Source organism: Rattus norvegicus, chromosome 3, assembly GCF_036323735.1.
Source record: "Rattus norvegicus strain BN/NHsdMcwi chromosome 3, GRCr8, whole genome shotgun sequence".
In the NCBI taxonomy this organism is placed as follows: domain Eukaryota; kingdom Metazoa; phylum Chordata; class Mammalia; order Rodentia; family Muridae; genus Rattus; species Rattus norvegicus.
Window position 1 is genome coordinate 159,377,078 of NC_086021.1, and position 17,443 is coordinate 159,394,520.

The following is a 17,443-nucleotide window of genomic DNA, read 5'->3' on the forward strand; positions in this document are numbered from 1 at the left end:
AGTTAATTTTATATCCAGCCACTTTGCTGAAGTTGTTTATCAGCTCTAAGAGTTCTCTGGTAGAATTTTGGGGGGTGTTTTGAGTTTGTTTATATAGTGGATAGGGTGTGTGTGTGTGTGTGTGTGTGTGTGTGTGTATGTGTGTGTGTTTGGTGGACTTATAGGCTGCAGTCTGACCAACACAAACAATGGTCAGCTATGAGAGGAAACTCGAAGAATCTAGTAGTTGTTCAGTCCCACAAGGTTGGGTCTTTTAGCTGCTCGTCTGTTTAAACTGGAATCCTGACAATCTAGACTCTAAAAGATGTGCTGTCAGAGAAATCCAAGTAGATTAAGAAGGAACAACCTTCCTTCTTCTGGTGTTCTCATGTAGACCCCTAGCAGAACGCGTGGTGGAGATTAAAAGTGTGCCTCAAGATCTGGGTTCGCGATTTGTGTTGACCCTGAAAATGCATCCTACCTCAACATCTAGAAAAACTTGTGGCTTTCAGCTTCAAGATCTGGGTCACAGGTGTGTCCTCCATTTCTAGATTGTAGTTCATTTCAGAAAACAGAGAACAGGCATCACACCATGAAAATCCAAATGTGTTAAACCAATGACTTTTTGGAGGGAGAACAGGGAAGGCAGAAACCTCTCATGGAGCAGAAGGGAAAAAGCTCATTTAATTTTCAATTTCTATAGGAATAGAGAGTGTGAGCATGGGAACTGGCTCTCCTTTGGCACAGAACTTACATCTGTAATGGAAATAAACAGCAATGTGAATGGGGCTCTCTGAGAACTCTCATCCCTATGGGAGATTTTATTTTCCAGGAATGAGGGGAGGACACGTGATAGCTTCTGATAATGCCTACCCTGGGGTGCTTATACCCAGAGTGAGGTCTTCACTGTGGTGTCTTCCTTTTACCTTGTCATCACCTCTTTCCAGCAGCACCAGGTTTCTTTATGTTTTCAACAATACATTTCTTTTTTGAATCTCATGCCATAAGCAAACGACTCTTAGTGTAGACATATTAGCATTATCAGAAACAAGGGAGTTGTATTTAGAGTTTAAACCAGGGAGACACAGAGTCAAGCACTTTTGAATTGTGTGTGTTCTGAGGGTCAAAGAATATTTCTGAGATATACCTTATGAATTTTTTTCTTTTGAGAACTCTCTATTGTCAGGCCAATTTTTGAATGGCTCTTTTTTTTTTGTTTTTTTTTTTAAACTTGGGTTTTTTCCCTAAATTTCAAATATTTTACTTTCTTTTTTTTATTTTTAATTCCCATTTATTTATTTATTTATTTATTTATTTATTTATTTATTTTACTAACTTGAATATTTCTTTGTATATTTTGGATATAAGGCCTCTATCTGTTGTAGGATTGGTAAAGATCTTTTCCCAATCTGTTGGTTGCCGTTTTGTCCTAACCACCGTGTCCTTTGCCTTACAGAAGCTTTGCAGGTTTATGAGATCCCATTTGTCGATTCTTGATCTTAGAGCATAAGCCATTGGTGTTTTGTTCAGGAAATTTTTTCCAGTGCCCATGTGTTCCAGATGCTTCCCTAGTTTTTCTTCTATTAGTTTGAGTGTGTCTGGTTTGATGTGGAGGTCCTTGATCCACTTGGATTTAAGCTTTGTACAGGGTGATAAGCATGGATCGATCTGCATTCTTCTACATGTTGACCTCCAGTTGAACCAGCACCACTTGCTGAAAATGCTATCTTTTTTCCATTGGATGGTTTTGGCTCCTTTGTCAAAAATCAAGTGACCATAGGTGTGTGGGTTCATTTCTGGGTCTTCAATTCTATTCCATTGGTCTATCTGTCTGTCTCTGTACCAATACCATGCAGTTTTTATCACTATTGCTCTGTAATACTGCTTGAGTTCAGGGATAGTGATTCCCCCTGAAGTCCTTTTATTGTTGAGGATAGCTTTAGCTATCCTGGGTTTTTTGTTATTCCAGATGAATTTGCAAATTGTTCTGTCTAACTCTTTGAAGAATTGGATTGGTATTTTGATGGGGATTGCATTGAATCTGTAGATCGCTTTTGGTAAAATGGCCATTTTTACTATATTAATCCTGCCAATCCATGAGCATGGGAGATCTTTCCATCTTCTGAGGTCTTCTTCAATTTCTTTCCTCAGTGTCTTGAAGTTCTTATTGTACAGATCTTTTACTTGCTTGGTTAAAGTCACACCGAGGTACTTTATATTATTTGGGTCTATTATGAAGGGTGTCGTTTCCCTAATTTCTTTCTCGGCTTGTTTCTCTTTTGTATAGAGGAAGGCAACTGATTTATTTGAGTTAATTTTATACCCAGCCACTTTGCTGAAGTTGTTTATCAGCTTTAGTAGTTCTCTGGTGGAACTTTTGGGATCACTTAAATATACTATCATGTCATCTGCAAATAGTGATATTTTGACCTCTTCTTTTCCGATCTGTATCCCCTTGATCTCCTTTTGTTGTCTGATTGCTCTGGCTAGAACTTCAAGAACTATATTGAATAAGTAGGGAGAGAGTGGGCAGCCTTGTCAAGTCCCTCATTTTAGTGGGATTGCTTCAAGTTTCTCTCCATTTAGTTTAATGTTAGCAACTGGTTTGCTGTATATGGCTTTTACTATGTTTAGGTATGGGCCTTGAATTCCTATTCTTTCCAGGACTTTTATCATGAAGGGGTGTTGAATTTTGTCAAATGCTTTCTCAGCATCTAATGAAATGATCATGTGGTTCTGTTCTTTCAGTTTGTTTATATGATGGATCACGTTGATGGTTTTCCGTATATTAAACCATCCCTGCATGCCTGGGATGAAGCCTACTTGATCATGGTGGATGATTGTTTTGATGTGCTCTTGAATTCGGTTTGCCAGAATTTTATTGAGTATTTTTGCGTCGATATTCATAAGGGAAATTGGTCTGAAGTTCTCTTTCTTTGTTGTGTCTTTGTGTGGTTTAGGTATAAGAGTAATTGTGGCTTCGTAGAAGGAATTCGGTAGGGCTCCATCTGTTTCAATTTTGTGGAATAGTTTGGATAATATTGGTATGAGGTCTTCTATGAAGGTTTGATAGAATTCTGCACTAAAACCGTCTGGACCTGGGCTCTTTTTGGTTGGGAGACCTTTAATGACTGCTTCTATTTCCTTAGGAGTTATGGGGTTGTTTAACTGGTTTATCTGTTCCTGATTTAACTTCGATACCTGGTATCTGTCTAGGAAATTGTCCATTTCCTGAAGATTTTCAAATTTTGTTGAATATAGGTTTTTATAGTAAGATCTGATGATTTTTTGAATTTCCTCTGAATCTGTAGTTATGTCTCCCTTTTCATTTCTAATTTTGTTAATTTGGACACACTCTCTGTGTCCTCTCGTTAGTCTGGCTAAGGGTTTATCTATCTTGTTGATTTTCTCAAAGAACCAACTTTTGGTTCTGTTGATTCTTTCTATGGTCCTTTTTGTTTCTACTTGGTTGATTTCAGCTCTGAGTTTGATTATTTCCTGCCTTCTACTCCTCCTGGGTGTATTTGCTTCTTTTTGTTCTAGAGCTTTTAGGTGTGCTGTCAAGCTGCTGACATATGCTCTTTCCTGTTTCTTTCTGCAGGCACTCAGCGCTATGAGTTTTCCTCTTAGCACAGCTTTCATTGTGTCCCATAAGTTTGGGTATGTTGTATCTTCATTTTCATTAAATTCTAAAAAGTTTTTAATTTCTTTCTTTATTTCTTCCTTGACCAGGTTATCATTGAGTAGAGCATTGTTCAATTTCCACGTATATGTGGGCATTCTTCCCTTATTGTTATTGAAGACCAGTTATAGGCCGTGGTGGTCCGATAGCACGCATTGGATTATCTCTATCTTTCTGTACCTGTTGAGGCCCGTTTTTTGACCAATTATATGGTCAGTTTTGGAGAAAGTACCATGAGGAGCTGAGAAGAAGGTATATCCTTTTGCTTTAGGATAGAATGTTCTATAAATATCCGTTAAGTCCATTTGGCTCATGACTTCTCTTAGTCTGTCGACATCACTGTTTAATTTCTGTTTCCATGATCTGTCCATTGATGAGAGTGGTGTGTTGAAATCTCCCACTATTATTGTGTGAGGTGCAATGTGTGTTTTGAGCTTTAGTAAGGTTTCTTTTACGTATGTAGGTGCCCTTGTATTTGGGGCATAGATATTTAGGATTGAGAGTTCATCTTGGTGGATTTTTCCTTTGATGAATATGAAGTGTCCTTCCTTATCTTTTTTGATGACTTTTAGTTGGAAATTGATTTTATTTGATATTAGAATGGCTACTCCAGCTTGCTTCTTCTGACCATTTGCTTGGAAAGTTGTTTTCCAGCCTTTCACTCTCAGGTAGTGTCTGTCTTTGTCTCTGAGGTGTGTTTCCTGTAGGCAGCAGAATGCAGGGTCCTCATTGCGTATCCAGTTTGTTAATCTATGTCTTTTTATTGGGGAGTTGAGGCCATTGATATTGAGAGATATTAAGGAATAGTGATTATTGCTTCCCTTTATATTCATATTTGGATGTGAGGTTATGTTTGTGTGCTTTCATTCTCTTTGTTTTGTTGCCAAGACGATTAGTTTCTTGCTTCTTCTAGGGTATAGCTTGCCTCCTTATGTTGGGCTTTACCATTTATTATCCTTTGTAGTGCTGGATTTGTAGAAAGATATTGTGTAAATTTGGTTTTGTCATGGAATATCTTGGTTTCTCCATCTATGTTAATTGAGAGTTTTGCAGGATACAGTAACCTGGGCTGGCATTTGTGTTCTCTTAGGGTCTGTATGACATCAGTCCAGGATCTTCTGGCCTTCATAGTTTCTGGCGAGAAGTCTGGTGTGATTCTGATAGGTCTCCCTTTATATGTTACTTGACCTTTTTCCCTTACTGCTTTTAATATTCTTTCTTTATTTTGTGCGTTTGGTGTTTTGACAATTATGTGACGGGAGGTGTTTCTTTTCTGGTCCAATCTATTTGGAGTTCTGTAGGCTTCTTGTATGTCTATGGGTATCTCTTTTTTTAGGTTAGGGAAGTTTTCTTCTATGATTTTGTTGAAGATATTTACTGGTCCTTTGAGCTGGGAGTCTTCACTCTCTTCTATACCTATTATCCTTAGGTTTGATCTTCTCATTGAGTCCTGGATTTCCTGTATGTTTTGGACCAGTAGCTTTTTCCGCTTTACATTATCTTTGACAGTTGAGTCAATGATTTCTATGGAATCTTCTGCTCCTGAGATTCTCTCTTCCATCTCTTGAATTCTGTTGGTGAGGCTTGTATCTACAGCTCCTTGTCTCTTCTTTTGGTTTTCTATATCCAGGGTTGTTTCCATGTGTTCTTTCTTGATTGCTTCTATTTCCATTTTTAATTCCTTCAAGTGTTTGATTGTGTTTTCCTGGAATTCTTTCAGGGATTTTTGCGATTCCTCTCTGTAGGCTTCTACTTGTTCTCTAAGGGAGTTCTTCATGTCTTTCTTGAAGTCCTCCAGCATCATGAGCAAATATGATTTTGAAAATAGATCTTGCTTTTCTGGTGTGTTTGGATATTCCATGTTTGTTTTGATGGGAGAATTGGGCTCCGATGGTGCCATGTAGTCTTGGTTTCTGTTGCTTGGGTTCCTGCGCTTGCCTCTCGCCATCAGATTATCTCTAGTGTTACTTTGTTCTGCTATTTCTGACAGTGGCTAGACTGTCCTATAAGCCCGTGTGACAGGAGTGCTGTAGACCTGTTTTCCTCTCTTTCAGTCAGTTATGGGGACAGAGTGTTCTGCTTTCGGTCGTGTAGTTTTTCCTTTCTACAGGTCTTCAGCTGTTCCTGTGGGCCTGTGTCTTGAGTTCACCAGGCAGCTTTCTTGCAGCAGAAAATTTGGTCTTACCTGTGGTCCCGAGGGTCAGGTTCGCTCGTGGGGTGCTGCCCACGGGCTCTCTGCAGCGGCAGCAACCAGGAAGACCTGTGCCGCCCCTTCCGGGAGCTTCAGTGCACCAGGGTTCCAGTTGGTCTTTGGCTTTTTCCTCTGGCGTCAGAGATTTGTGTGCAGGGAGCAGTCACTTCTGGTTTCCCAGGCTTGTCTGCCTCTCTGAAGGTTTAGCTCTCCCTCCCACGGGATTTGGGTGCAGAGAACTGTTTATCCGGTCTGTTTCTTTCAGGTTCCGGCGGTGTCTCAGGCACAGGGGTCCTGCCGCTCCTGGGCCCTCCCCCACGGGAGCCCAGAGGCCTTATACAGTTTCCTCTTGGGCCAGGGATGTGGGCAGGGGTGAGCAGTGTTGGTGGTCTCTTCTGCTCTGCAGCCTCAGGAGTGCCCACCTGACCAGGCGGTTGGGTCTCTCTCTCACCGGGTCTGGGAGCAGAGAGCTGCTGCCGGCCGGGATCCGTGGGTGTGGGACTTCTGGTAAACACAGAACGTGCCAGGTCCTAGAGAAATTCTGCTTTCCTGTGTCCCAAGCTCACCAGGCAGCTTTCTTGCAGCAGAAAATTTGGTCTTACCTGTGGTCCCGAGGCTCAGGTTCGCTCGTGGGGTGCTGCCCACGGGCTCTCTGCAGCGGCAGCAACCAGGAAGACCTTGAATATTTCTTATACATATTTCAAGTGTTATTCCCTTTCCCGGTTTCCGGGCAAACATCCCCCTCCCCCCCTCCCCTTCCTTATGGGTGTTCCCCTCCCAACCCTCCCCCCATTGCCGCCCTCCCCCCATAGTCTAGTTCACTGGGGGTTCAGTCTTAGCAGGAATATTTTACTTTTTTATTCATACAGTATAAAGTTCGCTAAAGATTTCATAACATGACATGTATCATGCAGAAGAAAACTTAAACATTCAACATAAACCATGCCCTTCCCACTTTCCTCACACAAACTAAAAAAGAAAACACCTCATTTGCCAGTAAGGAAATAGATTGCACTATTTTTTTCCACAACAGCAGCCAAGATATGCACAAGCAAGAGGTGTAGGAAGCATTTGCTAAAATATTTGTAACAAACAATTATATACCAAAAAATTCACAAAAGACTAGTTCCCTCTTGAAGCAGAGCACATGGCGGTTGACACTGGGACAGATCACACCACTGGCTGGGATAACAAGTCATGGGATAACAAGCCAGGTACTGTTCACGAGGGAGAAAGTAGTCACATGGAATGGAGATTTTCATTTAGAGTATTAATATTTCCAAAGTTAACAACATCATCTTTTTAAATTATGCAAATTATGTAAACAAGAGGTACATTTTAAATTGATCTACATGCAAAACTCCACGTCATGCAAAAACACCAAGCACGGGGATTTTTCGCTCACAGACAGAGGCCGTGATGGGCAGCACTCAGTTAAAGGGACTGCGGTGGCAGAAACTTTGTAGGGAAGATGGTCATATAAAACTATCCAGAATGTCTTACTCCAGTAAATAGTACCTTTGCAGAGAAGGGGAGGGATGATGTCAAGTGGTAGAACAGGACGTACTTTTATGTCACACAAATTTATTAAATCATTATCCATCACTAGTTATTTGGGCAAAACAGCATAAATCATCATGTGCTATCTAGCCTTCTGGCAAATAAATTTTAAAAATATAAATGTGAACAAAATCTGCTCTCCTATGGCATATATATTAGCAAGATATTCCCCCATTTTAACCACAATCGGTATCTTACATAAATATGTGCTCATTAAGTATCGGTTGAATTTTTAGGTTAGGTGTATGTCTTTTGAAATGCAGAAGGAAAATAAATCCATACAGTTTAGTGACAAGTATTGCCTGGTGTACAATGAAACAAGAATATTTTAAGCCATTAAAATATGACTGTTTTAGGTTTTCTTCACTAAATAATACATTCAAAAAATCATAAGTGCCTCAGAAAACTTCTGACCTTCATAAAAATCACAACTGCTAATTACATTTTCTCAGGGACACTTAGTAAAAATAACAGCGACTACTTAAAAAGTATCAGCCTATAGCAGTCATAGTATATGCTGTTCTATGGACACAAGAACCCACTCTTGGCAACACAATGAACTAGATCTCCAACAGAGATGGATTAAGTGCTGCTTGGCAATAAGACAGTCCCAGGAAAGATATTCAGAGGTATAAATAAAGTTACAGACTCTTTACAAAAGTGTGATTAAGGTAAATAATAGGGCATTAACAAATGCTTTGTCAATCTCTCAAAGGAGAAAGCACAGTGAAAGGAAACTAGCTGGCCTAATACCTGGCTCAAATTGTACAATCTTCTATCTACATATAAAACTGTGTGAAATAAAAATAAGGATGGTTTATGTTCTGCTTTGCACTTTTGTACTCTAACATTTTGTTTCTGAATCAAATATATCAAATTAAGCCAACCTACTAAATATATAGAAAGCTACATACATCTCTAAATATTTACATGTGAATACATAGATAATTTATTGTTATAAAAGATGAAGAAAAATAACCAGTCCCTTCCCTTTCTCCACCACACTGATATGCCCTTTTCCTGCTGCTGTCCCTCAAACTTTAAAGTGCTACACTGAGGCATTGAGAGGGTAGGAGTTCAATAACGCTTAGCTGGTTACATGAAGCTCATGTTGGAAAATGTGGCTTCCCAGAGAATAATACTTCCATTTAAACACAGAGAGCATTGCTGGACGTCTTGAGCAGGTCTTCAGAGATGGAGAAGAAAATCAAAGTGTTGGGCGGTATTCTTCAAAGAGTCACACACTCACCACGATCTTTTTGTGGACGTCTAGGCCACCTACAACAGCACAGACTCCCTGAAAGGATGTTCCTCCATCTCCATCCTTATCTGCATTTATTACAGCTTTGTGTACAATCTGCTGTAACCGCGTTTCCTTCAGATTGTTGCCCACCATCATCTTCAACACCTGGAAGAGTTCTCCATTGGAAAGATAGCTGTCTTAATCCGTGTCATAGATAGGAAAAGCAAACCTCAACTTCTGTTCCCTATGGCCTTTGACACTGAACTGAGAGACTTCTTCAGTGAATTCTTTGAAGTCTATTCCTCCATTCCAGTCTGTGTTGAATATATCTATATAGCCCCTGTACTAAAGTTTTCTGTTGTAACTCAGGCAGAGACATGAACTCTTGCACACTCAAAGAACCGGAATTGTCCAAGACAAAATTCTTTTTTTTTCCTTTTCTTTTTTTCGGAGCTGGGGACCGAATCCCAGGCCTTGCACTTGCTAGGCAAGTGCTCTACCACTGAGCAAAATCCCCAACCCCGACAAACTTCTTAAATCTCTTTCCCAGCCTTTTAATTTCATCAGCACCGACTGAGCACATTTCCAAAGGATAACTCACCTCGTTTTCCATCTTGCTCAGGGGCGAGGGGTGGGGGAGCATGACTGGTGGCCGCTGTAGGTTCCCCAGGACTCTGTGATGGCGGATTTGCATCTGGGGCTCACCAGAGTTGAACCAGGCCTGGGCCAGAGCAGAGGTGGTGGGTGGAGTCAGGGTTGGAGATGAGTCAGAGCTGGTGGGAGAGGTGCAGCCTCATGCAAGTGGGCAGCCTAGACTCTCTGCTGCAGCAGCTCGCGTTGACCCAAACCTCACTTTGGCTTTTTGAGTTCTTTTTATAAACTGCATAGGCGAATGCCAGCAGCCACTGAACTGAGAACGGGACTGCCGTTGAAGGATTCATAGAAAGGACTGAAAGAGCTGAAGGGGCTCGAGACCCCATATGAACAACAATGCCAACCAACCAGAGCTTCCAGGGACTAAGCCACTACCCAAAGACTACATGGACTGACCCTGGGTTCCAACTGCATAGGTAGCAATGAATAGCCTAGTAAGAGCACCAGTGGAAGGGGAAGCCCTTGGTCCTGCCAAGACTGAACCCCCAGTGAATGTGATTGTAGGGGGGAGGGCAGTAATGGGGGTAGGATGTGGCGGGGAACATCCATATAGGAGGGGAGCGGTAGGGTTAGGGAGGGGTTGGCCTGGAGCAGAGAAAGGGAATAACAATTGAGATGTAAATAAGAAATACCCAATTTAATAAAGATAGAGAGAAAAAAAAGCCTGTCAGATGTGTAGCTAGGAAAGATTCTCTTGCTTTTATGGGCTTCCTATTCATCCAGTTGATTATTTCTTCAGCTGTGCAGAAACTTCTTAGTTTCATGGATTCCCACTTGTCAATTTTGGCCTTAATTCTTGGACAAACAGTGTCTGAACCCTAGCTTCCCTGGTATCAGAATTTACATGCAAACTTCCAAAGTAGGGAGGAAACCAACAGTCCCTAGCCTGTTATGACATCTATGAAACATGACAGCAACCGACATAGCAGAATAATCGTCACAGTGAAGTAGTAGCATGCATTCACTGGCCGTATCTACCAGCTCTCTAATTGGAATTAAGACCCTCAACAAGAGGAAGACGTCTCCTAGGACTGGAAACCGAGTAAACGACTCCATGTTAGTTGACTTGGTTAATGAGGGAGAATCTAACCCCTTGCTTTACTAAATCAGCATAACTTGTAGCAACAGTCTATGAACATTTATCCCTTTACTCCCAGAGCAGTGGAGTCCTCCCCTCACCAGGGAAAGTTCTCTTTGTAACAGATAGAGATCACTGCAGAAACTGACCACCAATAAAAATACAAAGCCATTGAGCCCAGTCCCAGAGTTACAGCTACAAAGTACTCCTACTGCTAAGGGTTGACAAAGAGAGAGAGGCCTTGCAGATTGTAAGAGCTGCAGGAGCAGGGAGGTTGCTTTGTGCTGAGAATTTGGTGTCTGCGAATGTCCTGTACTGATTCCAGGACATGGACTTCCCTTTCACTCTCATGTTCTCCTCTGATTTTCACTGTCATCCTCATAATTACAGCATCGTTCCGTGTTATTGGTTCACCAGAAGAGGAGCAATTGGTAGGAGCAGATTCCTGGATTCTGTGTTGAAGATTTGGAGTTAATGACCAAGTGAGATTTGTATGTGAGTGAACCATTGTTTCTGTGAGGCCTTGTTTCTACAGCGGCGAAGGACAGAGAAAGGCTCCCAGAGGCAGTGGTTTCAGGAATGTGACAGGATAAAGGATCCTCATATCCAGGGGATGGAGAATCACGATTCTTGCTCAGGATTTACATTACTGCTCTGCTTGATGCTACATGACCTTGGATATGCAGAAGGTCAGTGAACATTGCCTCACAACATGGCTCCACTCTGTAGCTGTTTTGAATTTGAGAACTTTGGAAATGTTCAGATGCTAGAAGATGCTTGAATGTGATATTTCTTTATAAATATAAGACCAAGCTACCAAAGATAACAGTGTTGCTTTTCTATTACCACATATGCTAAATATTGTTTAATTGAAGAACGCACAAAGAAAATCCTATACTGAAGTGGAGAATGTCCTGGGATTCCTTCACACAATTAACCCATATCTTTTTCAACTACCATAACTTTATTGAGTTTATCTGACCTCTGTTCTTTTAACTCAGATACTACAGTTTGTATCTTGAGTGTCTATCTTCTACAGGCCTAGTTATTAGGGAGGTGCTATTCAGAAGTGGTGGGATTTCTGAGAACTAGGGCATGACCTTGGGTATGGAGAAGTTCAGTGAACATTGCCCCTCAACATGGGTCACAGCAGGAAGTCTTTAGGTCTTCGGTTGGGATCATGGTCCCATAAACACCCTCTCTTTTAGCTCCATGGGCTGTGAGGATGTGAGGGATTTTATTACACCTTTTGTCCCTGCCATAACATTTTCTCTCACCACAAGGTCATAACAAAGGGTCCACCAATCACAGACCAGATCTGCCCAGGTTGTGAACTAAAATAAACTTTTCAGAGTTGATTATCTCAGGTATTTTATTGAAAATGACAGAGAGCTGACTAGCACAGTAGGGTTGAAGAGTTCCTTCACCTCTGGGTCAATTTATGTCAATTTTTAAAAAAAATAATACTTTGTTGTTAAAAGTCTGGGCCATAGTACCACAGGCAGTATGACTGTAGAGACTTATAAAACCACTTGGCCTCATGTATTTACTCTTTCCTGTGTCTAAAGCAAAGCACTCAAGCAATACCCAACAATAATTCTAAAACAGAGGCTGTGGAGATCCACTTGCCAACCAATATTAAAACATGGGGGGAAGTTAAATAAAAACGAGTCAAAGCCAACTAAGGGTGGATGGGTTGGGGTTGTGCTCTGATCTGGGGCAAACTGTGAACATCAGGGCAGATGCAGCTACTCCCTTGGCACTGGAGACAGCCATCTGGTCCTTGAAACCTGAATATAAGAGTGTGTGTGTGTGTGTGTGTGTGTGTGTGTGTGTGTGTGTGTGTGTGTTTGTGTGTGTGTAAGAACAAGGCCATAAAATGGCAGCTCCCCTAAAAGTTCCTACCATCTGCCCAATGAACTTGAGAGTGAGCTACCACCAAAGGCCTCTGAGGAGCACAGCCTGAGGAAATAAATGAGAGCCTCACCGCTCAGAAGTCAGGGGTGATCCCACAATCATAGAAGCCCCAAATCACATCAGAGTACAAGGTGTACGATATTCTAAGTCTCTTCCTTCTATTTCCAGTCTAGCTGCCTCAGTGCCTTTGTGTGGCCTCACAGGAGAGAGATTTTAGTAATCTTCACTCCCCTCAGGTCTTCCTTGTTAGGTTTCAAATCCAGAACTATTGTAGTGCCTATTTAACATGCTAAAGTGGACCTGGCCACCTTGTTCTCCCAGCATCCCTCAGATCCTACCTGTTACTGGGTATGGTGGGCGTACCCCATCTTCTACCCTAAACTTCTTCATCCCAGAGATGTAAATTGAACTGATCTTCCCCCAGATGCCTTTCCCAATATAATCCAGCCATTTTGCTTACCTGACCCATTTTTGGTCTACCCTTTACCCTCTTGGCCTCTTGGTGTGGCTCTCCTCTTCTCTTCCCTGCTCCTCTCTTTACATGACCCAGCTCAAGCGTTCACTCTAGACTCTTCAGGATGTCCTTGCCTGGTCTCTGACTATGTTCTCCCTTTCATCTACAATAAACCTTCTTCTCCACCATACCTCGGAGAAGTCATGTGTTTCCTTTTTTATTATTCATCTTTGTCTGATGCCCTATAGAGAACCTGTGCCACAGTACTAGTTTCCGGGCATCCAGAAGGGTACTGTGCTTTTTGCTGTTTGGGGAGGGCACTAAGGAAGATTGAGAAGACTCTCTCAGGAAGTTTCACAGGCATGCAAAGATGTGTCAACCACCATCAATTAATCAATTAATTACTTTCTTACATTTTGAATGCCTCTTAAAGTTACAAAATTAGAAACTGGAGGAGAAGGCCCAAAGCTCTGTCTAACAGGCATCTTCTCCAGGGTCCGAAGGCAATTGAAGAACAGGACTTACTGCTTTAGAAGAGGCTGTGCTGCCCAGAAACCTTGAAACCCTGAAGTTAGGAAGCTGGGTCTTCCCATGTTGAGGAGAATGCCTCTGAGAAGTGCAAGAGGAAGAGAAGAAGGGCAGTTTGATTCTTGCTGAGCTGATTGTTTACATAGAGTGTTACTCTGCTGATGACCTGATTTGCCACAGGCGTGCTAGTGAACTGTACTGTGTGCGATGATAAGGGCCAGGAATTCAAGTCAGACAGGAAGAGAACAGTGTGTCCACGCCCTTGTTAATGACGTCCTGAGTGACTTCACTCCATCCCACTGAAATCCACATTCTGAGGGTTCCACTGCTTCCCATAGTGCAACAGGCCAGGACCCAAAGCTTCCATCATGCAGCCTAGGATAGACCCGAGCTTTCATCATGCAGCCTAGGATAGACCCGAGCTTTCGTCATGAAGCCTAGGATAGACCCGAGCTTTCATCATGCAGCCTAGGATAGACCCGAGCTTTCGTCATGCAGCCTAGGATAGACCCGAGCTTTCGTCATGCAGCCTAGGATAGACCCGAGCTTTCGTCATGCAGCCTAGGATAGACCCGAGCTTTCGTCATGCAGCCTAGGATAGACCCGAGCTTTCGTCATGCAGCCTAGGATAGACCCGAACTTTCGTCATGCAGCCTAGGATAGACCCGAGCTTTCGTCATGCAGCCTAGGATAGACCCGAGCGTGTTGTTTTGAGAATGTTGTGGAAGGACTTTGGAACTTTGTGCAAGAAAAGCCATTCTGTGTCCAGTGCTTGGTGAGCTGTTCTGCAGGAGCTTTGAAGATAAGAATATTGAGGGCAATGTGGACAGTGGAGGTGGCTTGTGAAGATTCAGAGGGAAGTTTAAAGATTCTAGAGGGGACATTTGGGTTTTGTTTTAATTTTATTTAATCTTTGTTTTTTGTTTTGTTTTGTTTTGTTTTGTTTTTTGTTTTTCTTTTTTCTTTTTTTTTTCGGAGCTGGGGACTGAACCCAGGGCCTTGAGCTTGCTAGGCAAGCGCTCTACCACTGAGCTAAATCCCCAACCCCTTAATCTTTGTTTTTACACTCCAAATTTTATCCCCCTCCAGGTCCACACTCTGCCCCCATCCCATACCTCTTCCTCACTCACCTGTCTCCATGAGGATGTTCCCCCAACTCTCACCCCACCAGACCTCTAAACTTCCTGGGGCCTCCAGTCTCTTTAGGGTTAGGTACATCTTCTCTGACTGAACCCAGACCTGGAAATAGTCTGCTGTATATGTGTTAGGGGCCTCATATCAACTTTTGTATGCTGCCTGGTTGGTGATCCAGTATCTGAGAAATCTCAAGGGGTCCAGGTTAATTAAGACTGCTGGTCCTCCCACAATGTCACCCTCCTCCTCAGCTTCTTATAGCTTTTCCCTAATTCAACCACAGGGGTCAGCAGCTTCTCTCCATTGGTTGGGTGCACATATCTGCATCTGACTCTTTCAGCTGCTTGTTGTGTCTTTAGGAGGGAAGTCATGATAGGTCCCTTTTTGTGAGCACTCCATAGCCTCAGTAATAGTATCAGGCCTAGGAGCCTCCTCATGAGATGATTTCCAAGTTTGGCCAGTCACTGGACTGCCTTTACCTCAGTCTCTTCTCTGTTTCTGTCCCTACAGTTCTTTCAGTCAGGAACAATTATGGGTCAGAGTTTTGACTGTGGGATGGCAACCCTATCCCTTACTTGATGCCCTCTCTTTCTGCTGGAGGTGGGCTCTACAAGTTCCCTCTCGACACTGTAGGGCATTTCATCTAAGCTCTTCTCCCTTTGAATCCTGAGAGTCTCTCACCTCCCAGGTCTTTGGTACCTTCTGGAGGGTCCTGCCACCTCCTACCTCTTGATGTTCCCTGTTTCCATTCTTTTTGCTGGCCCTCAGAGTTTCAGTCATTTTCCCTCACCCAGTATCAGATCATGTTTCCCTCTTTCCCTCTTGTCCCCTTTCCCACCCACATTCTCTTTCTTGGTTTCCTGTCTATAAACCCCCTATCCCATCCTCTCCACTTCTTCTATAAGGCTGTTCCCCCTCCCCAAATATTCCCCCTTCCTGTCTCCCCACCCTGACATTCCCCTACACTGGGGAGTCCAACCTTGGCAGGACCAAGGGCTTTTCCTTCTATTTTTGCCCAACAAGACCATCCTCTGCTGCATATGCAGCTGGAGCCATGGGTCTGGCCAAGTGTACTCTCTGTGGAGTGCTTTATTCCCTGGGAGCTCCAGTTGGTTGGTATTGTTGTTCTTATGGTGTTGCAAGCCCCTTCAGCTCCTTTAATCCTTTCTCTAACTCCTCCAATGGAGATCCCCTTCTCAGTTCAATGGTTTGCTGCTAGCATTTGCCTCTGTAACTGACATGCTCTGGCTGAGCCTCTCCGGAGACAGCTATATCTGACCCTGATATTCTTATACCTAGAGAGGGAAGTTGGAGATACAGTCCCTCTCCATTATGATAGTGTTGTCTAAAATATTAGGACACTGAGAAATAAAAGGGCTATTGAGGTTATAAAATGAGTTTTGCACATTTGAGACTGCTTCCTAGTCTTCCTTGGAAATGTGTGCATAAACCACGAGCCTGACTGGAAAAAAGGGAAGCTTGAATCTTTGCAGGTAGCAATCTTAATTCTTAATTTTTTGGTGGGGTGTGGTCATTCTTTTGACATTGACATATCTGGTAATGATTACACAATGTCTATTTCCCTCTTTGAGTGATAATAAAAGACTGTGATTAATCAGAGGCAAAAGCACAATCTCAAGCCCTAGACAGCCTGGCAGCTTGTACCTGCTAAAAGTTGCCAGTGTGTTATTTACATGCCTTCCATATATCCCTGCTTCCACTTGAGACCCTGATCATGTTTTGAGGCTGCACCCTGGCAAGTCTTTCTGTGGGTGCGTGGATAAACTCTAAAACATGATGGTTACAAAGACTGGGACCACTATACATGTTACATGGCTCTCAGGAATGAATTACCCACAGCAACAGCACAGAGTTTACAATATCCTGTCCACCTTCTTTGGATAATTTGTGAATAGAAGTTCTTGCTTCCAAACTATCTAAACTGGTCATATTATTAACATTTGACTTGTCTTTTAGAAAATGAGTCTAGGTCCCGGCATCAGCAGAGGAACCCTGCTTGACCAGAGGGAACGTCGGCCACTTGAACTCAAGGTAGGAAGGTTGCATGAGGAACCCCCACACTCTTTCAATGTCTCTTACCCTTACCCATCCATTTCTCCTCCTTATCTTGTCCCACCAGAGGAACCCTGCTCTACCAGAGGTCATGCCAACCCGAACTCCAGATACGTTGCCCACCCAGGGATCACTCTCATTCTTTTCATTTCCCCACAATACAAATTGAGGGAATTTTGGAAATGATAAATCTCCATAAGCAAATGAAAACTACAGACCCAGCTGCCACCAACATAATACAAGAAATCGAAGAGAGAAATTCATGTATTGATGATACAAGGGAAGAAATAGATACATCAGTCAATGTAAATCTGAAAAAACAAACAAAAAATGTTTGTTTTTCAGACAGGGCTTCTCTGCGTACCCCTGGCTGTCTTAGAATTCCCTCTTTATACCAGGTTGGCTTCCAACTCATAAAGATTCTCCTGCCTCTGCCCTGTATGTGCTGAGATTAAAGGAATGAGCCACCCCCCACCCCAGGCTTTTGCCTCAGTGCCTTTGTGTGGCCACATGAATACTGTGTCCTTGGCCTGAATAAATGTTTTACATTTCACCCCCTCCCTCTGTTACCCCTCTTACGGTATAAATTCATCCTTGGGAAAAATATAATTGTTGCCTTGATCAGACTCTTGTCTTGGCATCCTTCTTCACATCTCTTATCCCCCATTCTCTTCCAGGTACCCTCTGCACCCTTGTTGACAGAAGTGCATAAATATCTGAGCCATTGGATGTACGTGCTAGGAACCAAACTTTGATAGGCAACAAGGATAGTACTACTTACCCACCAGTCTTACTCACAGATATGTCAGCATAATAATGCAGAAGAGAAGACTGCCCCATTACTCCTGTCTTCTATCACCTGAAGGTGATGAAAGCCTTTGCTCCATGGCATTGATTCAATGGACCTCTAGCCCTATTGAATGGACTCTCCACATTGCTTATTGTCATTG

At 42.7% G+C, this 17,443-nt stretch overlaps 1 protein-coding gene and 1 pseudogene across 3 annotated transcripts in view; one reads left to right on the top strand and one right to left on the bottom strand.

The window, feature by feature from the left end:
* 3300002I08Rikl1 (RIKEN cDNA 3300002I08 gene like 1) overlaps positions 1–17,443 on the top strand; it is a 146,713-nt gene that overhangs the window by 78,986 nt on the left and 50,284 nt on the right. Inside the window, exons 2-3 of one of the 3 annotated variants that reach the window (XM_039106646.2) lie at positions 10,778–11,076; positions 16,398–16,472. The exons of 1 other annotated variant lie outside the window; for it this stretch is intronic. In XM_039106646.2, the coding sequence (XP_038962574.1) occupies positions 11,056–11,076; positions 16,398–16,472 (96 nt within the window). In that variant the 5' untranslated portion in view covers positions 10,778–11,055. The remainder of the gene's footprint in view (positions 1–10,777; positions 11,077–16,397; positions 16,473–17,443) is intronic. One more of the 3 variants, XM_039106644.2, reaches the window with a different exon arrangement.
* On the bottom strand, positions 8,234–10,784 carry Ppp3r1-ps2 (protein phosphatase 3, regulatory subunit B, alpha, pseudogene 2; annotated as a pseudogene).